Below are 25,960 nucleotides of genomic sequence, written 5' to 3' on the forward strand. Positions count from 1 at the left end.
TCTATGTCACTTTTCAGATTTAAGCCCACACCAGCTTAACGTTGTCACCATGCTAATCATGCTTTGACTTGCAAGAATGGATGGATGGTGATGAAGATGCTGTGCCAAGTTTGAGATATTTGACCCAGGAACCATTTTCATCAGCATGTTTTAAAAATTACATATTACTATTACGCTTCTTCAACAACCCTCTGGTCATTTCTGAGGTAGGGCTGCACGATAAATCGATTTTGAATCGTAATCGAATTAATTACCGTAGTTAGGACAATGTTAAAAACGCGAAAATCGTAAAATCGATTTACACTTCAACTAGGGTAATTATGTTACGTCGGGGCGGCGGCTCTCTCTCATGTACGCATGCTGCTACTTGTCCATTCTACCCGCTGTAAAGTTTCTCTAGAGAGGCTGTGATACTGGCTACTAAAGACAGCAGCACAATGGACTTATTTCAACACCTCTGACCAAAAAGCACAGAGTGAGCACTGAGCGCAGCTTGTTGCACTGCGGGCTGTAGCCTACAAGATAACGATTGCCACAACACACTCACGCGCGAAAATCGAACAGCCCTATTCTGAGGTCTAAAATACGCTCCCACATGACTGATTTAAGGTGTGTGTGTTTTTTTGGGTGAATACAAGGCCAGGATGTGGCTATCCCTTACACCAGGGGGTTTCAAAGTCTGAGACTGTGGGCCTCCCACAGACAAAGCTTGGAAAAAGGTGTCCCCTCAATCAATTCCTGGATGTCTATGAGATCATGGTTATGTTATTTCAATCCCAGACACTCAACAATTGAGCCAAGACAGCCTGATGTGATATTGCTGTTTGACACAATTCAGACTACACTAAACACATAAAGGTCTGTCTGATGGCATCGATTTGTTTCTCATGCTGGGAAAGTGGGCAGTCAAATTCCCCCAAACAAATGTACTGTATCTATTCTCTGAACTATCTTTAACCAAACCACACACCCGTTTAGCCTATTCTACATGATCTCCCTTTGATAACAATGCAATATATTTTCTTTAACCTCTGCCTTAAACAGCAAACCCCCAGTTAATGGCTGCATCCCATGCAAGCCCTTCTCCGTATGGCTTAGATTTCTGGGAAAAGTGCTGTGTTATTAACAGGGTCACATTGGTTTTTAATCACAGGAAAGAAGAGAGAAAAACTGAGTCAGAGAAATTGACTTATCTAAGCTTCCTCTCTGGAGATTGAGCATTTAATTAGAAAATAGTCTACTACTCATCTCCTGTGCAAATGTGAAGCACACACACACACACACACACACACACACACACACACACACACACACCGGAGGAAGAGTCTCAGCCATATGAAAAACTGCACCATGAGCAGCATAGTGGGACTTTAATGAGCCTTCTCAGCTCCACATACTCATTACACTGCTGTTTTACACACACACACACACACACACAGACACGCTGCTGACGTCAACTCACAAAGTGTATGGAGCTCTGCAAAGGGACAGGAAGAATTGAACAGTGGGATGTGGATGTGGAGCTGGGAGAGAGAAGGTCTTGGCAGCAGTCAGGATGGCTGAGATGTGGATGTGGAGCTGGGAGAGAGAAGGCCTTGGCAGCAGTCAGGATGGCTGAGATGTGGATGTGGAGCTGGGAGAGAGAAGGCCTTGGCAGCAGTCAGGATGGCTGAGATGTGGATGTGGAGCTGGGAGAGAGAAGGCCTTGGCAGCAGTCAGGATGGCTGAGATGTGGATGTGGAGATGGGAGAGAGAAGGCCTTGGCAGCAGTCAGGATGGCTGAGATGTGGATGTGGAGCTGGGAGAGAGAAGGTCTTGGCAGCAGTCAGGATGGCTGAGATGTGGATGTGGAGCTGGGAGAGAGAAGGCCTTGGCAGCAGTCAGGATGGCTGAGATGTGGATGTGGAGCTGGGAGAGAGAAGGCCTTGGCAGCAGTCAGGATGGCTGAGATGTGGATGTGGAGCTGGGAGAGAGAAGGCCTTGGCAGCAGTCAGGATGGCTGAGATGTGGATGTGGAGCTGGGAGAGAGAAGGTCTTGGCAGCAGTAACAGTGAGATGTGGATGTGGAGCTGGGAGAGAGAAGGTCTTGGCAGCAGTAACAGTGAGATGTGGATGTGGAGCTGGAGCTGGGAGAGAGAAGGTCTTGGCAGCAGTAACAGTGGGATGTGGATGTGGAGCTGGGAGAGAGAAGGCCTTGGCAGCAGTCAGGATGCCTGAGATGTGGATGTGGAGCTGGGAGAGAGAAGGTCTTGGCAGCAGTAACAGTGAGATGTGGATGTGGAGCTGGGAGAGAGAAGGTCTTGGCAGCAGGAACAGTGGGATGTGGATGTGGAGCTGGGAGAGAGAAGGCCTTGGCAGCAGTAACAGTGAGATGTGGATGTGGAGCTGGGAGAGAGAAGGCCTTGGCAGCAGTCAGGATGCCTGAGATGTGGATGTGGAGCTGGGAGAGAGAAGGCCTTGGCAGTGAGGCGTTCATCAGTCTTCCTAAGAAGATTTGGGTGAACAAGAGCCAATGGGGCGTGACGCGTGAGAGGGCAGCTGATAGCGCTCCGCTCCGCCTCGCCGCTGAATGGGACAGGGAGGCACAATCGATACCTGCACAGCGGATGGAGCACTAATAGGCGATAAGGGAGCGATTAATCGGGGAGGTGGAGGCGGGGCTTAAGACAAAGTGTTGGAGTAACTGGCTAAAAGCTTCATCCTCCTCAGGGGATAAAAGGCCTTGATCAGGTTTACTGACAGAAAGGCGGTTGAAAAGGCAGGCAATAAAAAACAGCACCTCAAATAGGAACAGAAATAGGGCGAGAGAGAGAGAGAAACAGGGCGACTGGCTGATCATTCGACTGCAATTAAGTGTGACCATTCAATTCTGTTCTATTCTAATTGAACCACGTGTCACTGTGTGCCAAATGTCATGCCCCCAATGTATTCAGTGCTGCATTGTTGTTGGTGGGGACTCACTATGTAGAGACAGGAAGCTGCTGGGGGTGGAAGACACACCAAACAGGATGTGAAAGCAGCTAACCTGTGGCATGAGCAAAAGCGCGCGCACACACACACAGGCGGGGCACACTGGTGTCTGTGTAACATTGTCTCTTCCAGCACTCTGAGGCTGAACCAGGAGGAAGAGACTCAACAGTTAAGGGTTCTGTTCAACGGGAGGCAAGACTACTAGAACAACAAGATGAGCCCAAGTACAGACGGAGAACGTAAATAGGCCTAGGCCTTATTTAGGGCATACTCCTACTCATAAATGCATTAAAATATTGATTCTGCCCCACAAAATGCATAAGGACTGCAATGGAGGTTAGGCTACATATATTTCCCAGTTTGGAGCAGATCTTAGATCATCTGGACAGGCCGGGTTCAAAGATCTGTTGACGGGAGCTCAATTAGCCAGCAGACAGGGCTGTTAATCTTTCTTCATTTAAGGAGGAAATGAGAGCAAGCCATAGTGCTCACTCAGGGCAGTGGCCACACTCTATCCATGAGCCCAGTGGAACACATGACGCATGAATAAAGACCTATATCTCCCTAATTATCCAAGAAATTAAGTGTTTTAGGTGATGGATAAGTTATGGATAATAAACAAATGACTATGAACCGACAACATTCCAATTTCACAAAAACAAATGGATGTAACGGATGCAAGTGGCTTTGTGGCTCATATGACGTGACGTGTGCTGGAGCTGGAGGCTGCTGTCCTGATCAAACAGCTAGCACACATCATGGCCTGGGCCCTCTGACACTGGCCACCTGATTAGAAACATCTAGGCCAGAGATTTGACCGCTCATTGATTTCTGTGTGTTGCACTGCTCTGTCCAAATGCATTGATGACGGGCCATGTAACCGAGGTTCTCACACATCTTAAACTTGTTACACTAATGCCATTTTCACCCTGCTGATTTAAAAAAGAAAATGCAGTGATTTGGGCTCATTGGCTGCAGTCATGATCGTCAATACGGGACGTCAAAGAGACCCCCCCCCCCCTTTTTTTCAGCTTTTAACCAATATATATGACTTTGGGGGTGGTGTGTGAAGAATTCTGGTCAAAATTTCCACATTTGAGACCAAACTGTTACCATTGTACCATTTGTATCATTTTCAGCAGCATATAAGTTCCCTCTATGGGTTCAAACCTGCTTTTTTTGTGCCCTCAAATGAATGGGATATTTGGTACATCGTGACGTCACGGTGGGTTTAGCACGCGCCCCACTCATGTGAAAAATTGTTTTTTTCCCCCATGGATTATTACTGTAGTTCACGCGGCGCGAGCCCTTTAAGACCAATGCATCCCTGGGTAATGCCTACTGTGGCTAATATTAGCCGCTAGTTAGTTATGTTATATGGCAGTAAAATGCCACTGAATGACCAAATTGATATAACTTTTAACCATTTCGTGTAACACTGTTTCCATACGGATCACCAGCGTTAGTTTGTTGTTTATAACGTGGCTATATTCATAACGTTTTCTATCTCGGATGCGTTATTTCGAATCCCACATAGGTTACGCTGGCGCAAAGCGTGTGGGTTTCAGGACGAAACAGTCTCGAGCCACTAACGTTATCTTTAGAGCACAATATTCCTGGAATGCAAGTTTAACTAAACAGTTACATGTCCTCTGCATTCTACATAAAATTAAGATATTAGGGGTTGTTTTATTTTGTATGTTACATACTTATTATTGGCCAAGATATGTTACTTTATGGGGGAGGAATTCTGCCAGCTAAGGAGGGGAGTATGGGCGGCCATCTTGCCTGCGGGGTTTTCAGATCGAGTGGAGTGCCGTTTTGCAAGAAATCTGGGGGGTTTAGTCCTGCTTTAAACTAAAGAGACCCCCCCCCACCCCCCCTCAAGTCATTGGTGCATCTCAGGAGAACACTTAGGCCATGTCCACACGGAGACGAGTTTAGGTGTATCCGCTAAAGTTTTTTGTCATATAGACGTTTCGTCCAGATGGAACCGCGTTCTGGGAGTATACGTTCTGGGAGTATACGTTCTGGGAGTATATGCTAATTTTTGAAATCGGGTCCCAGAGTGAATAAATCTGAAGACGCCACCCTTGCATTTCCGTGTTTACAACCCATACGCATCTTTCCTGAACCGATGACGCCATAGCCCCACCTCTCTCCACCAGCAACAATAACAATCATGGCACTAGCGTTCCTGCTACAGCAGCTACTGAGCCTGTTAGGGATCTTGGAGAACAAGAGAAAAGCCAGCACTCCAAATGTCTTTTTGTTGATTTATTTCCTCCTCAGTACACCTGGGCAGCAGCAACGAACGTTTCAGTCAGAGACCTTCCTCAGCGTTGTGAGGGATCTTGGAGCAAAATATAATGCTCCTCTACGGAGAACAGCGTACAACATCCTCAGGGCTCCACAGCTGAGCTGACTCTTCCCATCCACCCCTCCCCTCCCTTCATCGGATATTTCCCAGAAGGCTTAGCGGCGGCTTACAATAACACAAACAAAATCAGGCTTAACGTGTTAGATAGAAATAATATTTATTTTTAATACAACATGCAATTCTGGAATATTTTACTATTGGACAAAATTAAATGAAATGAAATGTAAACCCTGAGTGTAACCGACATACTCGGTTTGCCCTATATATAGCCCTCGCAAATACAACGTGAATAGGTGAGAGGTTTGACGAACACACGCTTGCACTGTGATGTCCGTTCGTGTCCACTCCAACAAGACTTTAGCTTACTTGATGCCACTTTTTCAATAAAAACACATTTATGCCATGAGTTTATATAATGTATATTTTATGTTGCATCATTTAGCCTGTGCTGTGATGTGCAGGAGCGGCCACTACGCTGGGATGTGTTTGCAACATATGTCTAAAGTCAAGGTCATGGAAGTGGATGATATCAGGAACGTCACCGATAGTTAACGTTCTATATTGTAGGCTATAGGGAGACCATCAGCCCTGCTGAACAGCTCTGCATTTGCCTGTATAGGTTTAATCATTTTATTCATCAACATGGCAAACCTCCCCGCAAAGCCAAGGGTTTAAGCTGCTCGCTATAGTGAGATACACATTATAGACTGTGCGCCCCTAGTGGTTGAATGCCATTATTGACCAGATTGTCTTATTCTCTGTTTTTGGTGTACTTTGTGGCAGCGTTACAGCGCCACTTACCGGCCTGGCATATATTCTACAGCGGTTTCAGTGGTATTCAGTAGGGATGCACCGATTGCCATTTTCTTGGCCGATTCCGATTTCCGATTTTTGAATAGTCTGACTTGCCGATACCGATTTTTTTTTTTCTAAAAACAACAATTGACAGCTTACACAAATGTTTTTGTAACTTTGTTTAAAAATTAAGATTAATAGAACAATTCTTACATCTAATGGGGATCCAAATAAACAAATAAACAATTCTTATCATTTGCATGAAGTAGGACCTTCTCACTCAAACACATCTCAAAATAAAAGTGTTCCAGGTTAGGCTACTGGACAGAGCTTTTTTGTGCAAATACAATGAATACAAAAATTAAATTAAATCCAATAGCCTATATCCCACAGCTATCATGCATTTACTTTTCCAAAAGAAAACAGGTGCAACAGAACATCAAAATGATCCATGGACAAGGAGTTTATAGACTGGCTCCAGACCAGTCCTCTTGAGTAGAGGGGAAATGAGTTTATGAGTTACAGTAACGATCTTCAGTCTGAATATCAGGCGGAGTTTACACACAGTCCGAAGTTTGGTATGCGTATTTTTATCTGCCATCCGAAAAAATATCGTCACGCACAGAAAACGTTGCACACTTGTGAGTCCGATGCATTTTTATTATTATGTCCGTCGTTCTCATGTCGTTCTATTTGCAATACGAAACAAATAGTCTCTCCTGTATCCACGTCACGTTACAACATGACTTGACAGGCTGAGGCAGCAGCGCTGATGTGGAATGGAAAACCAGGTCGGGGAATGGTTATCATACTGGACACAATGCTCGCGTTCACCTCGCCAAGCCGGCTGTGCGCGGTGGCGGGTTGCTGGAGCACCGCTTCCCGGGGAGAGAGAGCAGAGAGAGAGGGGCCAGTGAGGTGAAGCGAGCCGCTCTGACTGGACTCCAGCCGAGCGGGACTCGGCCGCATCTCTGTCTCCACGGCTTATTTTCGACTTGCATGTGTGACAAACTGCGAGCTTTGTCTACTTCACTGACGGTGAAAAAAATCCACAACGAGGAAGGTATGCTGGCGTGTGTGGTGTGGTGGCTGGGTGCCTGTCTCGGTGCTTTGGGGTGCGCGCACGTCATGTGAAAATCGGCTCACAGAATCGGCTATTTAGAGTGACCGGAACAGATCACCGATCGAGGCCGATCACGTGAAAATCGGCCATTTCCGGTCACGTGCCGATCGATCGGTGCATCCCTAGTATTCAGTGGTTTCATGTGGATACACACATTTCTTGAAACGATTCCGTGTTTATGGAAAACCTTTCTTAAACGGAAAAAAAAAAGATTGCTTCCGTCTCCGTGTGGACATGGCCTTAAACTCTGTAAAATGCATCAAGTAAGAATGTAAGCAGCAATGTACTGCAGCGCTTAACAGTATCAACTTCTGTCTGATGTTACTCCAAATTGAGACTTGTCCCGTTATTTAAAGCAGGCATTAAAAACAACAACAAATATCATACATTACATACAAATTCATACATGTGCGCTTAAGAGTAGCATAATGGATCCAACAAACAATCTAACCAATAATGGCAGCTTCCCCTTTTTTGTCTATACACATGATGGGAAACCACATGACGCATTGTGAAACTAACCTAGTCTGCATTCTGCACTTTTCCCCTTTTTCATTGCAGGTCTGGCCCCACACACTGACTGTACACATTCTCCCTATAAGCTATCTACATCTAACCAACGCCCAGCTTTTTATTCTAAATCTCAAAACCAAGACTGAGGACTAATGAAGACTGCTGCGTGTTATCAGATTAACAGAGAAGTGAGAACTGTTTAACAACTTGAACTGTCTGTTGAGATAAAAATAAACAGGAAGGTAGTCGCAACCGCTCTGTGTTCCATTTACTGATAAGCAGCAAAGGCAATGTGTCAGTGTCGTACAGATCACACCTTGAGACGAATGGATGTGTTTTGTGAAAACAAAACCATCCATCTGGCAGCGTCAGGGAGGATAGGTAAACGCACTGTTGCTTAAAACAAGTGAAGTCTTTCACAGGGAAGAATACGCGGTGAAGGGGTGAGGCTCTGTCAAAACATAGCCCTTTTCCCACATGCGTACCGGAAAATTACCTGTAAGTCAATATCGGACATTTCCCTGAATTTCCCTTCACACCTTAGCGCGCGCATATGGGAATCTAGTCGTCAAATAGCCGGTATGTTGGGGGACGGGGGGGGGGGGGGGGGGGGGCTTATTTGGGGGGTCGGCAAAACTTCACTCAGTCCTCCGTACTTCGCAGCAGCCTGACACAGGACAGACAAAGCGAGAATGGCAGAGGCTTGCAAGGTAAGCTGCCCAACGCTTGTAGCCTATGTATGTAGAGAAAGCAAATGCACGAAGCGAAATGTGGAAGTAGTTTGCTTTGATGTGCGCGAATGATTAGATGATGCACTTTGAAGAAGTTGGGATCCGTGTCTGAGAGAAATAGTTGCTGGTTCGATGTTTATCCGTTCTCACCTGCGTCGCGTTGAAGCACTTTTTACAGACTGGCTTCGTTTGATGTGTCCTGGGTTGCCTTCGGAAATCAGCAAGCTGACATACTGCTCTTATTAGGCTATCACAAGATCATTTCGCCAGTTTGCTTTAATGTGCGCGAATGATTAGATTATGCCCGCTGGAACATTAAGCAACGTGTGTAGGCTACACTTCGCCCATGATTGAAGGACCGCTGTCGCGGAAAATGACTGGACCCGTTTCCACTTGCGTCCCCCTAAGAGCATACCGCTCTTCTGACTGGCTCGAAACTGGTGAAATGTCGGGGACGACGGGGTCGCGCTTATACCGGCACGGCGCCTTTCCCACATGCAGGCATTAGACCACGTTCCGGTCATTTTGCGGTACAAAGCGCATGTGGGAAAAGGGCTCATGACCGTCTGCTTCACTACACATGAAGTGGCAAATGACAGGGCTAAATGTTGGTGTATGAGTCAGGCCGGCAAATGAGAGAGGAGCCTGGTCTGCTCGATCAGCTGTGTGAGTCACAGAGAAGCTGTTGCTGGCCGGGAGTTATGCAACACACTGAGTGATTGTGTCCCAAATAGGGCTGGGCGATAAATCAATAGCAATATATATCGGCGATAGACAATTCATCAATACCAGGGTTCTTGCACCATTTCCAAAGTCAAATTTAATGCTTTTTAAGTCACTGAAATCATTTAACCAAGTTCTATATTGAAAACCACAAATAAAATCAACAGTTATTTATATGCACGTTTTGGTTTGCATAAACAGACACATAACCAATAATACCTTGTGTAAACAATAAACATATGAAAACTGTAATGGCAGGAGTGCGCCAGGGAGTTGCGCTGTGGACATTACAGTGATGTATGTATGTGGGAGTCAGAGGGGCAGAAGAAGAATAAAATACTTTTTAATGAGTTGTGGGAACCCTGAATACTATTCACCTTATTCTTTGCCCATACAAGGACGCTTCTGCATGATGTCATTTTGTAATCGTCTTTCCAGTTTTAGACACGGAAGTAGATTACGCCTACCGTAGTCATTTTTAGACTTTAGATATCGATATATCGGCCGATATTCTTTTTTCTCGGTCTTCGGTCGGGCTCTACAATATATGTCGGTTGATAATGAAGTGTGCTATGGGTGACACTCATCAGCCAATCAGACAAATCTCGAACATATTTATTACACAGCTGTAACACTCAATTTCTTTATTAAAAACAGGCCATTAAAAATGATCAATTATCAATAATTATCGATATTGACTGATATGAAATCTTTTATATTGATAATTTTTTGCTATATCCCCCAGCCCTAGTTCCAAATGATCAAATTAACGTGAGAACATTTGTAGGTAGGACTATTCAGTTACAAAGTGAGGTGAGATCAGAAAATGGGGTAAGCTGAAAGTATAACGGTCTGTAATAGGAATGTAACGATAACGATACACTCAACTCATGATTCACGATACTGAGTTTACAATACGATTTTCTCACGACTTTTTTGTTTTACAAAATAGAGATTGCGGACAATCCTGATTTGATTTTGCTGCTCTGAAACCTTCAATCCTCTTTTTAATGAACAGATATCTGGACATATAGAGATGAGTGATCATCACCATCATCATGAAAGTGAAGCAGCTAAATGGCAACGTGCCTTCACAGTACACACACACACACACACACACACACTTGACTAGGAGCCTTGTGAGAAAAAACTGCCTCCAGTTCTTGTTCTTGTTCAGATGGGGCACAGACATTTCACAGTGGCTGCAGCCCTCACCCACAAACCTGCATTGTGCCTTCATACAGTCCAGCGCAGATAGGCAGCACATTGTTTGAAAAGCACAAGGGAACCTAACAACCGATGCTCCTGTACGACAGACTGCGTGGTTAGGCGTAGCAAAGGAGCCACCATCTCTCAGTGTTGCTGCTTCTGTGGAGACGCTTAAGGTTGCTTTGAATGAACAAAAGCCTTAACACAGGCCTGGCCTCTGGTGAGAGGAACCTCTTGTCTGAAGAGCAGAGCTGTTTAGTATTGGTATCAGCAGACAGACAACACTAGTCCATCTCACCATCTCAGGAAGGCTTTTTACTACTCCAGCTGCTGGGTTAGAGCATGCAAAGTCAAACTAGGATAAAGGCCCACTCACATCTTAGATAACTAGCCTAGGCCTACATCTACATAAAGACCTGCAGTAACCTGCACTACATGCTGCACAGCTAGCTAGGTACTGCGGGACAGGACAGGATTGGTTTCTTTCCATACGAACAAGTAAAGCGATTAAAAAGAGCAATTTTTCTGTTTTGGTTGAGGCTCATCTTTGTGCTATAAGTCAATCATCATGCACATTTTGCACCAAATTTTACCCCGGGGACAAATAGCACGAACATAGAGAGAGAAAAACAGAATTAAACAATTTACACTGTGATGCTCTCATTTTTCTACTGCCATTATGCTATGCTATCAAAATTCATTTGAGAATTCTATAGTGATGAGATGGTCTACTCTACACATATGGCCTTTTGAATTAAGGTGAGGTAATTAAGTGAAAGTAGTACATTTTCTTTATAGTAACCACATGACATGGTATGAATAACTTTCTCCTCTAACAGCATCCTCCAGCTGCTCCTCAAAGACATGACAAATCAAAGGTTTGAATTCTGAACTGCTAGATAATTTTTTCCTTTTGTTAGGACAAATATAACTCAGAAAATAATTGTTAGATTCATTGATTAATTAAAAAAACTGTGGCTCGAGTAATCAATTACCAAAATGATGTTGTAATACTCAAGTGTGTATGTAGTGTATGTGTATATGTGAGTGAGTCAGGGAGAATGAGAGGAGCCTGTTCCATCCTGTCTCTAGGTTTACCTGCGGAGCAACGTTCAGACATGAGACTGAGCGGACAAACAGAAAAGAGTCAAACGGAGAATAAACGAGACTAAAGAAAAGAGTGGGGGATGGTATTTGCAACTATGGCGAGCGTCATGCCAATTGATTCTGACTGAAAGTTAACACAGCAGCCAACAAATGATTCCGCTGAAATGTGGACAGCGTCAGAGGTGATCACACAAGCTTGTCTTCCCCATTTAAGATTGTGCTTCTGCCCAGAAATAACCCTTAATGCTTTCATGCTTTGACGTGGTAGCCCTGGAGGAAGTGCACTTGTGTTCTCGCCACTGTGTTGCCAAAATAACCCATGATGGTGATTTGTGTCCATTCTAAAACTAGGCCGTTGGAGAAATACACCGCCACCCGAATCAGCCAACAATTCCAGCACCACTATGATTAGTCAACGCTAGACAGAGGTGCTGTGACGCCGTACGTCCGTTTGGACATTTCATATGGCGTGCAATAGGGATGGGCATCGAATTTCGAATTTTCGAATAATCGTTGTTATTATCAAGGTCGACTTTTATTATTGAAATTCGAAATTCGAAAAAAAAAAAAAAAAAAAAATTGAGTGAAATGTTGCATTGTCTCCCCTGATTCTAAGTATAGTCAAATCGCTTGGTTTGAGCAAGTAAAACAATTTTTATAAGCATTTTAAGCAAGGTTTATGGAAAAATGAATGGCGGATGAAATCCCATGAAGAGGGAGAGGGGGTGACTTTGGCACCCCTTTGGCACTCAGACCTGAGCCTACTAAATATTTAATGAACCACTCATGATTGTCAAAACTGTTTTTTATTTTCGAAAATGTCAATGTCATGTAACATGTTCTTTACTTCAGTGGTGCAATGCTTGTTTGAGCTAAAAATCCACAGCAGAAGCTTTTTATATTAATTAATAAAGCCGTAGACTTAGAATCAGAAAAAAAAAAAAATTACATTTTTTTTTTTTTTTCGAATTTCGAATTAAATTCGAATTTGGCCAGCGAATTTCGAATAGTGTTTTTGCTAGAAATGCCCATCCCTAGCGTGCAACTCCAATGCATCCAGTCCAGTCATTTTCCATGAAGCATCAACCTGCTCTTCATATATTACGTGATGTAAAATGAGTCTGTAGGCATATGATGAAGTGCCTGGTGCTGCTGGCCATAGTGCTGGCCATAGTCCCAACTCCCAACTCAAACTAATCAATGTGGACCATCATGTTTGCATCAAGAATATGGCTTATGTTGTGTACAAACCATAGTTTAGTGGCTGGCAGCGTCGTGGGGCTTTTATGTTGAAAAGAAAAGGCATGTCAGCGCCAAAAAGGGAAACGAAATTGTCAGTTTTATGGAACTTATATCAAGTGATGACTAGCTGAGTGAAGCTATCAGTTTCTGATTACTGGGAGTCAAAAATAGCTGACAAAGAAGCCTGAGCATGGAGCTGAGGTTGGCCTGACAGCGGAGGTCTGCAGCTGGACCGCTCTCCATAATCCACCAGTGTGCACAACATGCATCTCTGCCTGGATTTATCAAGATCATATCTCAGAATTATGAGATCTTTTCTCAGAATTAGGGGATTTATAAATAAATAAATAAATAAATAAATAAATAAATAAATAAATAAATAAATAAATAAATAAATAAATAAATAAATAAATAACACCAGGCACGACCTTGTTGACTAAAGGACACAGTTGAGAATATACAATAATAAAAGCAGAACTGTCACTGTACAATGAAAGCAATTTCATAAAGACTAAAATTATGTGGTATTTCCCCATTAACGTCTTTCTGAAGTTGAAAAGTTGCCATCTGGTAAAAAGTGAAAGCTAGAGATTTCCCAACCAGACAGGTGGCCATGAAAATTAGGGGGAAACCGGTTTCTCCCCAGCGATATGCAAATTTAATAAGAACTCATATTTAGCTATGTTATCTGAGCTGACACTCTTCTAAAAAAACCACACTTATTCAGAGGAAAAAAACAAAAACATATAAACTGCGCTCATCCCCTACCAGATAATCCAACAAGAACAGTCAACTCATCCATGCCTGCTGACAGCTCAGCTCATCCTAATAATTTTGAATACAATATACCGTATATATACTGTATATACACAGTATATTCTGAATTGCTCCTCCAAATTTGGCTACCACACAATTAAGGTAGGGGGTAAACAATTCAGCGGTCCTCCTAATTCTACCACATAAAATATTTGCACATTTCTTCAAGAGATAAAACAAGTAGCACTGTCTGTAGGCAACAACCTACTTCAAAAGTTGTCAGTGAAATGAGGAGGATGATGCTTTTCATAAGGGGAGGGCCTACTTTCTAGACACCTTCACCCATTGCAATCAGAATTAATTTGGACTATTGGATCAGGCTTACATTGCATTGATTTCACCCTCACTCCCCCTCTGATCCCCATCCTGCTGCTGGTTGGCAGGCAGCATGTGGTGGTCCAGCCAGGCTTAAGCACTGAAGCTAGTTGCCTTGCTCTTGGCTACAGGCCTAGGCCTGCAGACAAGAGCAAGGCAAGTAGCTAGCACTGAAGCTACTTGCCTTGCTCTTGGCTGCAGGCCAAGGCTACATTCACACAGGGCACCCAAGCCTTGCCTACGCCTTGCCTTTACCCTTTTAAATACGTGTCCTTTTTAGTCAATGAGGCTGTGTACACAGGGCGCCTCAGCGTGAACCTTGCGTGTACCCACGCCTTGCCTGACCTGCGCCGATTCTATCGTTTAGGCGTGAGTTCTATTTAAGCCGACTAGGCGCGTGAAGGCACACTTCTTCTGTCAAGCCATGAATGAAAAACGCGACAATATCCGTGGGAAATGGCAAAGTCAACTGAATTTCAAAATAAAATGGTGTTACTACAACAATGTTGAGCAGAGTGAGAGCGAGAGAGAGTGATTAGCTATAACGTGGGGCTTTCTCCCAGTCGGTAAACAAATCTTCAGGAGAGAGAATAGCGACCGAAGAAGCAAGATGGACAATGAAAAGTTAATCCACTTAGTACAACAGCATACAGTTCTCTATGACAGCAGTCACCCATACATATCCAGCATCAATAGCACATTAAATATATCCGATTTATTTTACCTACCCATGATAATTCGGGACCACACGTGACCAAAAAAAACACTCGGGAGAGAGGAGAGGCGCTTGTGACTCGGCAGGTTCAGCGTGGAATAGGCATGCAGTGTGATCGCAAAAGCGTGTGATAGGTACACGCGCAGCTCAAGGCGTAGGTGCCCTGTGTGAACATAGCGTAAAGCATTGAAGCTACTTGCCTTGCTCTTGGCTACAGGCCTAAAGCACTGAAGCTTCTTTTTTTTTTACCTTTATTTACACAGGGGAAGTCTCACTGAGAGCAATGCTCTCTTTTTCAGGAGTGCCCTGTTCACATTCACACACACATTCATACCTGGAAGCTGACCAGTACAACCACAGTCTGATCTGCTGGCGACTGATCAGCTCCACTGGAGCAGTTGGGGTTAAGGGCCTTGCTCAAGCAGCATCTCAGTGGTGGTAATGAGGGAGGCGCAAGCCCTGTCATTTCACTTTCCCCACGCAGATTTATCCTGCCGGTCCCGGCGATTGAACAGACGACCTTCTGGTCACAAGTTCGCTTCTCTAACCGTTGGGCCACCACTGCCCCTACTTGCCTTGCTCTTGGCTGCAGGCCTAAGTGCACGTTCACATGCCAACGTGCACGCCAATCCCACGACAAAGCCACGCAGTTTCAATTCGGCGTCCGTTCACACCGGCCGCATGTCACGCCATGCTGAAGCCACGCTGAACCGATAGATTCAGCTTCTGTTCTATTTTCCAAGCGTGGTGCGCGCTGAACCCGAGCTGCCAGGCACGCAGTCAATGCAATTTGTGGGGGGTGGGAGGGGCCGGAGCAGCAGCTCCGAGCCCAGCGCTGAGGAAAAGAGACTGCTCCTGGTGTGACCGGTTAAGCGTCACATCAGCTTGAGCCTGCCTCAAGCTTCAGTTCTGCATGCCATTGGCGTATGGTGTGTTTGGCCACTAAAGCACTGAAGCTACTTGCCTTGCTCTTGCGCCCTGATTAATATTTATGCAAAGCTCTGCCAGTGCCGCTTGCTAGGGAGTTGGATGAGGGCAGGATACGGAATCTATGGAGAGGATGGTCCCTTACTACTATATCTATATATCCATTTCTACTAGCTACAGTTGTGCTTTAGAGTTTGTCCTTCCTCTTGTATACTTTCAGCAAAATTTGCGGTAGGCATAATAGTAGCCATAACACTGCTCCATCTGCCAAGGCAATGTAGCTGTTGCCCATGAAAACAATTGAGTGTTTTGATCAAAACAGGCCGACAGGTTACACTAGAAATGTGCAATCTTCAAAAGTGAGTGGTCCTTCACATCTGTGTCCTTTACAAGAGGGCTATTCACATTGTAGTCAGCCCATAGCTCTGGGAAGCATCTTAGCTGCAGGCGGACGTTTTCAGTCAAATGAGGACTGGCTTATTAACTCATTCACCGCCAAAGACGTCTTTGACGTCTTATCAGAAATAGCCATCCACGCCAAAGACGTGTTTGACGTGTTTTTGTTTTTATGAGTGCAGCGCGTAGTTGAAACACTTACCCAGCCTCTGACATGTCATCTGGTCCCTATCCTCAAAGGGTAGCCGACAGCACGTTATCAAACACATACCGCAGCTGTTGTTTGAAACGAGGAAGAAGGAGGAAAAGAGGAAAAACAGAGAAACGCGCTTCCTTGTACAGAGGAAAAAACGCCATTGAAACGCCTCTCGGCGCGCTGCACTGCTGCCTTGCTGCAGGGCGAACCTGGATTGCCTAGTCAAACCCGTGACGAACATGATCGATCCGGTTCCAGCAGCGCCTGGTCCCAAAGCCAAGCCGCGGACCCGTTCCTGTGTCGTGTGACTCGTGTCGCAGCATTCGTCCCACTCCCAGCCCGAACGAGAGGAGGAAAACGCTGATGGGGAAGGAGGGGGAAGGAGGGGGAAGGAGGTGCGATCTAGCTGCAGGCAGCTGTGGACAGAACTCTCTCTCTCTGTGTGTGTGTGTGTGTGTGTGTGTGTGTGTGTGTGTGTGTGTGTGTGTGTGTGTGTGTGTGTGTGTGTGTGTGTGTGTCTGTGTGTCTGTGTGTCTGTCTGTCTGTCTGTCTGTCTGTGTGTCTGTCTGTACACTCACTCACACTGAGCAAACTGTATTGTTGAATGTAAAAAAAGCACTTCATATATATATATATATATATTTTTTTTTTTTTTTTTTTTTTTTGTCATTTGTGTCATAATGAATAATATTTACATGTCTGATGTCAATACAGTTCAAAATAAAAGAATTGAGAGCGAGTTCTGCATGTGCTGTACATAAATGCCATTTTCTGCAATTTCTTTTCTCAGAGAGACATTTTGGGTGAAAACAGGGTGTATATAAATGGCTATAAGTAGAGTACAGAACATGCTAAAAGCTCACTTTTTTTTTCCTGGTGAACCCAGAGACGTACATCTTCATTTTGAGGTATTGCAAATCACTCTGGTGCTAATAGATAATTTACTGTGGGTCTTGAAAGATGACCAACAATTATGAAAATCTTTGGCCTGTGCTAAATATTGGCAGTCCTAAACTGGCGGTGAATGAGTTAAAGCCAAGGAAAAAGCGTCAATCCATAACGTCAACCATTAACAAATGATGTATTTTTTTAAGGTTCAGAGTATCCAGCTACACACATTTCCGAGAAATGGTGAGAAAATGATAAACTATAACGGTTTATCTTCATTTTTCTGCATCGCTGCCATCCGCTCCAAGTCAGACTCACTCGGACGTTAAACAGAAGGATTATGATGATTGCATTTAAATCCCAATGAGAACACTTGTGTAGGAAAATTGCTGTATGTCCTTTCTAATATCTTGCGATCACATCAAGGTCTGAGTATTACATTTTCTTTTCAGGCAACAAGAAAGAGTGACGTTTTGAATAAGCTGCTCCGGCTAGAGGACCCGCAGAAGCCTGCGGTTTCAACACAGGAGAACACTTAACAGCTCATAATGGAGAAAAACATTGTCCATCTTTTGCCTTTCATCATTCCATTTTGGATTATAGCATGAGCGTTGCTCATGTAGAACATATTGTCATACAACCACAACTAGGGCTGGGCGATATGGACCAAAAATAATATCTCTGTATTTTTTGGCTGAATGGCGATCCATGATATCTTTCTTATCTTGCTATTTTCTACGAAGTGGCCTAAATTGTAGCCTAAATGGAAGTGGGCTAAGTTATAAGTCAAAGCCATATGTGAGATGTCACAAGCACTTTTATTAAAACAAGACTGTGATCCAAATAAAATGCAAAGACAGGGTTCCCCTCCCTGCTTACACAATGACATTTTTGATAATCATCAGTAATGTGGATATAATGACTAAGTGGTTAAAGGCAAAAAATAGAACAGCTAGAAGAGTCTGGTAAGTTCAGAACATTACATCACTTTACTGTAATGCAGCCTGCAAAACCAGGAAAAGTGTTCAGTTTTTTTCTAAACATGTGGGGTGACAAAATCTTTGAACTTTATTTTAAGATCTTATCAATTGGGTTTTTCAGATGTCGGCCTCCAGTATCCTAAGGCAATAGCTGACACTACCTACAATTTTATTTCAATTACCGGTAATAGAATGTTTATTCTATCATTACAACAAATCATCTCGAAATAAAATAAGAAAACATTCTGGCCACTTGTTTGTTCAGTCAGAAAATAGTACTTGACAATGAATGGGAGAACATTAGTTTTCACAGAGGAGGGGGTTTTGGAAACAAACAAACAAAAAGTAAGACTGCGCTTTGACCCTGCCTACACCAAGTCCTACGCTGAGCCGCAGGAACAAGTCCTATGCTGTGTCCAATAGAGAGCCGCAGGAACGAGTCCGGAAATCATCGATGCTAACACCCCTGGTTCTTCACTGTTTTCGCCTATGAGATTTTTGAATGGGTTTTTGGCGCGATGCTTCTAATAAGGTCTCTGGGCAACGCAAGCTTAATCAAACGCGAACCAGTGTTTAGTAATATCATCTTCACACATGAGGACCACTTTTATGAGTTTTGAAGCTTTTACGTGCCGTTAAAAGGGTGGCTAGCTAGCAAACGGCTAAATGAGACTACACTGTTGAGTCGACGGGGATATTATATGGCAATAACGTCATCACTTCAAAGGACGAACACGGAAATTCTCTTTCCCTCACCTGGTTCAGCCCGGGGTAATCAGTGCACAGCAGCGCACACATCAACAACAGTCCAGGTTGAGTGCTGACGTGACGGGGAGGCCTATGCGACACTGTGTGTAGTTCTGGATTAGCTTAGCACAAGCTTTTTACTTCTAGGGCTCGCATTTACACTTCAAAACTCATGAAAGTGGTCCTCATGTGTGAAGATTATGCGGCTGAACTCTGGTTCGCGTTTGATTAAGGTTGCGTTGCCCAGAGACCTTATTTGAAGCATCACGGCAAAAACCCATTCAAAAATCCCATAGACAGAAACAGTGAAGAACCAGGAAGTCCAGGACTTCCGCGTTCTGACTACAAAAATGCGTCATCCCTGCGGCTCTCTATTGGACACTCAAGGAAAATATTCTTCATGTGAGGTTTGAGCTTTTAATTCCAACTTTATTTGGGGGTGAATTCTCTTTCATCATATAGATCATTACTCCTTGAAACTCATTATTTACGGTTGCTGCCATTTTAATATAAACAGGGATGCACGATGATATCAGCAGTACGTCATTGGTATCGGCCGATAAAGGCTTTCAAATTAAATATTGGCATCGACCCGAAACTAACATTTCTGTCAATATAACAGATGCTTTAATTATGCCCAAATGCTCAACTAAATGCTTGACTAAGTCCTCAACCGTTATTTATATAACCGAAGTTTAAGTAATTTTCTTATTTTGCCCAGTGAATGTACATTCTGAAAAGCATTGTATTTATGTCTGCATCTGCCAGTGGGCCATCACGAGAAAAGAGTAGACATAAAAATGTGTTAATTCCACTACAGGAGACTTGATTTTCTCTGAACGTAGGTGGGGAAACATTCGTGCATATATCGATATCGGAAATCTCCCGAAAGAGTTGGGAAAAATATTGGCAAAAAAATCAATATTGTACATAGAACACATTGACCAAAGAAACGTGTGAGTAATTGGAGGGACAGTAAACCCACAGCAAGGAAAACATTACTTGACAAATATGAGTAATGAAAACACATGATGGCATAACATCAAATAATCAGATACAAATGTAATTTACCTTGAGCACTTCCCCACGTTTGAAACTAAGCTCATCATCAGCAGTGGCTTTGAAATCATATTTGGCGATGGCCTCCATGGTCCCCGTAACGTGCTGAGAACCTCCTGGGCTTTAAATGTGCGTTTCAGGGACTGACTCAGAAAATAAAAACACAGATCCAGGTTTCTGTGGTCAGCTTCTTTTCTCCGAGTCTCTCCTCCCGTCTATGACCCGTTCCTTTCGGGCTTGGACCTCACATAAAGGTCACAGTAAGGTACCTGAAACAACAGCAACGATACTCAATCAGAAGGATCAAAAGCAGAACAAATTACCCAGAGAAGAATGTCTGTCTAATGAATGATCTAAGTGTAGACTGAGTAATTGCACAGGGAACGAAGGGAAGGATCACTGGTTTTCAGTGTGGTCCTTGTTCAGTGCAGATTCTACACTGAGATGCCCATAAGAACAACACACTAAAAACCACCAAGAAAAACAAATCACACCCAGGTGTTGAAATCAGTGGTGCAGGTTTTGCAGGCCGGACCCGTGCGTATGTCCGTCTGTGCGTGCACGTGTCCATGCACGCGCACGTGTCCATGCACACGCACGTGTCCATGCACGCGCACGTGTGTGAATAAAAAAAATGTGTGCATGTGCGTGTGTCAGGGTACCCCCAGGGTTCTCCAAGTTTAATTTAATTTATTTTTTTAAATACCTTTTTATAGTAATAATGGCCGAGTAGGTAAAAGCACAGACTTAAACACACACACACACACACACAGTAACGGTAGTCCCATGAAACGGAAAATCTCAATTATGCATTATGGCAACTTTCCTTGAAAAAGACAATGGGATGATCCTAAAGATCATAGCGCTATTACTATTGGTAATACCACTGTTAAAAGGGGTCACAGTACTGCTGCTACTCCTGTCATCATTCATCATCACAGGACAAGAGTGGGGATTGCACCAAGGTTCACTACAATCTGACAATTCCCACAGATAGAGGAACATATTAAACAGTCAGCCTGTCCAGAAGCAATCTAGTGGCCCACTTGCATAGCTCACTGCCATAAATTGGTTAAACCTACCTTACTGATTTAAATGGATAAACCTGTATCATTGCATTAGATAATGACATGCTGCCGTTCAGTTCCGTTCAAACTAATCCAACACAGTGTAGATTTCAATTGGCAGGTCAGTGAACAACAAAATAGTAACATTACGAAATGAACAAATTGATGCCAGTTAATGAATGATCGCAAATGGTTAGCTTCCATGCAATTTCTTCTCATAACAGTCCAACGGACTTGTGTTTCGTAATGGATCAATTTAGGGAACAGAATGAAACCATTTATGTTAGATACATTCTTGTTTGTGAAGGTTGACACAGTAACGTATAAGCGATAACATCTGAATACATATCGTTCAATCACATAACGTTATCAGCAATATCCCAGCAGGGATCATTTCTGTTTCATCCAGGGTTTTAAACAACACAATACATGCCAGTGAGTGATAGAAGCAGTAAAAAGAAAACTTAATGTAAAGGGGAACTGGTGCGCAAAGGGGAGAGTAGAGCGCATGTTCCCTGAATCTATAAACTTTTCCTGAAATGGAAAAACACCCCCACGACTATCAAAATGTCATTTGGGCAACAAACCTCACCTGTTTCGGTGAGTTTATATAGTTTTTTACGCCAGTTCGATTGGAGCGATTCCGTTCCCAGCAAACAGACTGCGCCCAGGCAGCCACTGTTCTAGAAGGCTGGAGCTAGCTTTCTGGCTAACGGTCAGTTAGCGGTAACTGCCAGGCAATATCACAATAAAACCTCATCAAAGACAACAGGCAAAATAAAGATGTCGCCACCAACACGAGGGTATCATTTCAAATCAGCTGAGCTGTTTATTGGCACGAGAAGCCTACTAGGTAGCGTCACGCTGGCAAATGTGAAAAAGACGAAAACAGCTTTTTTCATACCGCAGGCTGTTGCTAGCTTGGCTGCACGGTTAGCCTAGCTACCGAACTTAGCTAGCTTGCGTCGTCAAAGGAACAGTACGCAACTTTTGTGTAAGCGGAACGTGTAAAGGAAACTCACCACTCCAGAAATGCCGTTTAGATACCAGCCCCGTATTAAGTCAAACGCGCTAGTGTTATAATCCACTCCTTATTTTCTCTTGAGAGGTAAAAAACGATGTACGTCTGTATTCGCTTACACCCCGAACTGGGAGCCCAAATCTAGCTACTAGCATAAGGTTAGCGACGTTTATTTCCGCTTCCTTCCACAGCGCTGGGGGGGCAGGGGGCTGCGGGCTGCCTGCTGTTGTGACTGGAACTCCTCCCTGTCAGTCTGTCAGTGTCTGACAAACCCACATTCAGAGGTGTCGACTGTCACCAGCTGGCTTGCATCACAACAACTTGTCCCACCAAATAATGTAGGTAACACACACACACACACACACACACACACACACACACACACACACACACACACACACACACACACACACACACACACACACACACACCACACCCACACCCACACCCACACACACACCCACACACACACACACACACACACACACACACACACACACACACACACACACACACACACACACACACCCACTGTAACACTCACTCACTCACCAGCTGTAATAAGGGCTGGCCATTATTACACCACACACACACACACACACACACACACACACACACACACACACACACACACACACACACACACACACACACACACACACACACACACACACACACACACACACACACACACACACACACACACACACACACACACACACACACACACACACACACACACACACACACACACACACACACACACACACACACACACAATAGATAGACATACACATACATACATACATACATACATACATACATACATACATACATACATACATACATACATACATACATACATACATAGATAAATGGATGCATGTGGATTAACTAAAGACTTTTGTGTCAATAAAAGTACAACCTGTAGAAAAGATTACCTTTAGTTTATGTGTTTTTATTAAGTGTAGCCTAGTCAACGGTGAGTGTGCTAGCTGGTGCTAGCGGGGTCCGGACTTGTTTTTTTCAATAAGTGGCCTTATTTGCTCCTCTATTTGTGTTTGCTGTTTTGGACATCTGTTCTTAGTTCTGACCATTATCTCTGGCAACTGAGACATACCTTGAAAAGGGGCGACACCTGGTGGAAAAGTGCAACATTACGAGAAACAGTCATAGCCTACATTTTAGAATGATATACTATACAATTATCACAGCAAATCATATCTAAAATCCATATCAGAATATTATATTAGGAATGTGTCTAGCTTATTATAGATAGATATATAGTGGTACCAAGCCTATAGCATATGAGATATAAAAAAAGGCATTAAATACGATTAGGTCACGATAAACTCAATAATGAATGTTACCAACACACTTTAGCCTAAGTCCCTGTAACAATATTTTATCGGCTGCTACGGTGTGAAGTGAAATATAAAAGTGCAATAAGTGGCATTCTATTAATGACAGACTGTTGCTTAACTTTCCTTCTTTCTTTTCTAGCAGCAGCAGCAGCAGCACCACCACCGTGTTCCTTGAGGTGGTCTGGAAGTGGCTCCAGAGTGCAGTTGTCTCCCAATGGGTGCTGGTCCAGGTCTTCTTGTGGTCTGGGAGTGGCTTGAGCTGGTCCATGTTGTCACAGGTTGAGGCTTGTTCAGCCTATGACATCACTGATGACGTCACAATGTCTATGACATCACTGATTACATCACAATGTCTACGACATAATTGATGATGTGAGAATGTCTATGACATCATGGATTGTGGATGTTGATTGTGTTCGTGTGGGGCACCCGTCTCAGATGATCACCCAATCATCCCCCTCCTCTTCTCCCTCTTCTTCAAAGGAGTCAGCAGCCACCTCTTCATAGTCTTTCTCTAAAGCAGCCATGTCCTCCCTGGCTTCAGAGAACTCTCCCTCCTCCATACCCTCACCTACGTACCAATGCACAAAGGCACGCTTGGCATACAGCAGGTCAAACTTGTGGTCCAGACGGGACCAAGCCGCTGCAATAGCAGTGGTGTTGCTCAGCATGCACACAGCCTTCTGGACTTTGGCCAGATCTCCACCAGGCACCACAGTGGGTGGCTGGTAGTTAATGCCAACTTTGAAACCAGTGGGGCACCAGTCCACAAACTGGATGGTGCGCTTGATTTTAATGGTGCTGATGGCACTATTGACATCTTTGGGTACAACAGGCCCACGGTAAAGCAAACAGCATGCCATGTACTTGCCGTGGCGAGGGTCACATTTCACAAACTGGTTTGCTGGCTCAAAGCATGCATTTGTGATCTTGGCCACAGAGAGCTGCTCATGGTAAGCTTTCTCTGCAGAGATCACAGGAGCGTAGGTGGCCAGAGGGAAGTGAATACGGGGGTAGGGCACCAAGTTGGTCTGGAACTCAGTCAGGTCGACATTCAGCGCACCGTCAAATCGGAGGGAGGCAGTGATGGAGGATACAATCTGACTCACCAACCTGTTAAGGTTGGTATAAGTAGGATGGTAAATATCTAGGTTCCTATGGCAGATATCATAGAGGGCCTCATTGTCCACCATGAAAGCACAGTCAGAGTGCTCGAGGGTAGCGTGAGTACAAAAGGTGCAGTTGTAGGGCTCCACTACAGCAGTGGACACTTGAGGAGCTGGGTAGATGGCAAACTCAAGCTTGGACTTCTTGCCATAGTCAACGGACAGGCGCTCCATCAGCAGAGAGGTGAGACCAGACCCGGTGCCACCGCCAAAGCTGTGGAAGACAAGAAATCCCTGGAGACCAGTGCACTGGTCAGCCAGGTTACGGATGCGCTCCAGAGCCAGGTCGATGATGTCCATGCCAATAGTGTAATGGCCGCGGGCATAGTTGTTGGCTGCGTCTTCCTTCCCAGTGATCAGCTGCTCAGGGTGGAAGAGATGGCGGTAGGTTCCAGTCCGCACCTCATCAATGACAGTCGGCTCCAAGTCAACAAACACAGCTCTGGGTACATGCTTGCCAGCTCCAGTCTCACTGAAGAAGGTGCTGAAGGAGTCATCTCCTCCACCAATGCTTTTATAAATGGGCATGTGTCCATCTGGTTGGATGCCATGCTCCAGACAGTACAGCTCCCAGCATGCATTGCCAATTTGGACACCAGCCTGGCCTACCTGGATTGAGATGCACTCATGCATTTTGAGATTACTAGTGCAGTGCCCGTTTACTTAATATTGGTCCTACTGCACTTATAGCCTCTGCAGGGAAAGATTCATGACATCACTGATGACATCACAATGTATGTGACATCATCAGTGATGTGATAGAATACAGCAGGGATGACGTATTTTTGTAGTCGGAAGACGGAAGTCCCAGACATGTTGGATCCTCAGGGGAAAAGTGAACGGGGTTTTTTAGAATGGGGATTTCACTTAAATGCATAAAATAAGATCTGTGGTTAACAAAAGTTTATGGGAGTGGTAATTTGTGTTCAGCAGGATAATTTCACAAATGTCAATCACTTTTATGAATACTCATAAAAGTCATACTGCAGGAGAGGCAGATAATACCTAAAGAATACTCTATTAATTATACACTCACACACACACATTTCTGCCAATAAAATATATAGGGGGGGGACGAGAACAGGATTTCCTGTAATCTTGCATCCATTTGGGACAGACTTGCTGACAATGTTTACAGTAAAATAGAGTGAATGTGGATGTTAAGTAGCATGCACAATAGGATGCCTGTAATGGAAATGGTAGATATACCATCCTAAGCTCTTTGTCTACTGAGATGGCTCAGAGCGTACCTCTGAGCGATCAAAGCACAAAAAAGAAAGACACACTGATGCTCCTCTTATATAAAATAATACCACTGAGATGAAAGGGATGTGAGAAAAAGCTGTGTTTAATTAGCAATTGATAAAACTTGCAGCACATTAGGCAGACATTACAGACAGTCCAATACAAGGACCTCTACGTGTTATGTCCACAGTTCAAACCCACTTGTGCATTACCCACACCTTACTCAGTGACCTGAAACACTTTCTGATGTTATAATCTGATACAT

At 44.1% G+C, this 25,960-nt stretch overlaps 1 protein-coding gene and 1 pseudogene across 3 annotated transcripts in view; both read right to left on the bottom strand.

Moving 5' to 3' along the window:
- Positions 1–22,061, bottom strand: part of grb2b (growth factor receptor-bound protein 2b) — a 59,463-nt gene extending 37,402 nt beyond the window's left edge. The window contains exons 1-2 of one of the 2 annotated variants that reach the window (XM_083648503.1): positions 21,922–22,061; positions 19,845–20,101 (exon numbers count right to left, since the gene is read on the bottom strand). In XM_083648503.1, the coding sequence (XP_083504629.1) occupies positions 19,845–19,922 (78 nt within the window). In that variant the 5' untranslated portion in view covers positions 19,923–20,101; positions 21,922–22,061. Of the gene's footprint in view, positions 1–19,844; positions 20,102–21,491; positions 21,552–21,921 lie in introns of those variants that run through there. The other variant, XM_083648504.1, reaches the window with a different exon arrangement.
- A 1,657-nt stretch (positions 22,062–23,718) lies between these two features.
- On the bottom strand, positions 23,719–25,083 carry LOC310788487 (tubulin alpha-1B chain pseudogene; annotated as a pseudogene). Its single transcript has one exon. The product of its transcript is annotated as a tubulin alpha-1B chain pseudogene (transcript).
- Between the last annotated feature and the right edge of the window lie 877 nt (positions 25,084–25,960).

This window comes from Poromitra crassiceps (genome assembly GCF_964638095.1).
Source record: "Poromitra crassiceps genome assembly, chromosome: 13".
Classification (NCBI taxonomy): Eukaryota; Metazoa; Chordata; class Actinopteri; order Beryciformes; family Melamphaidae; genus Poromitra; species Poromitra crassiceps.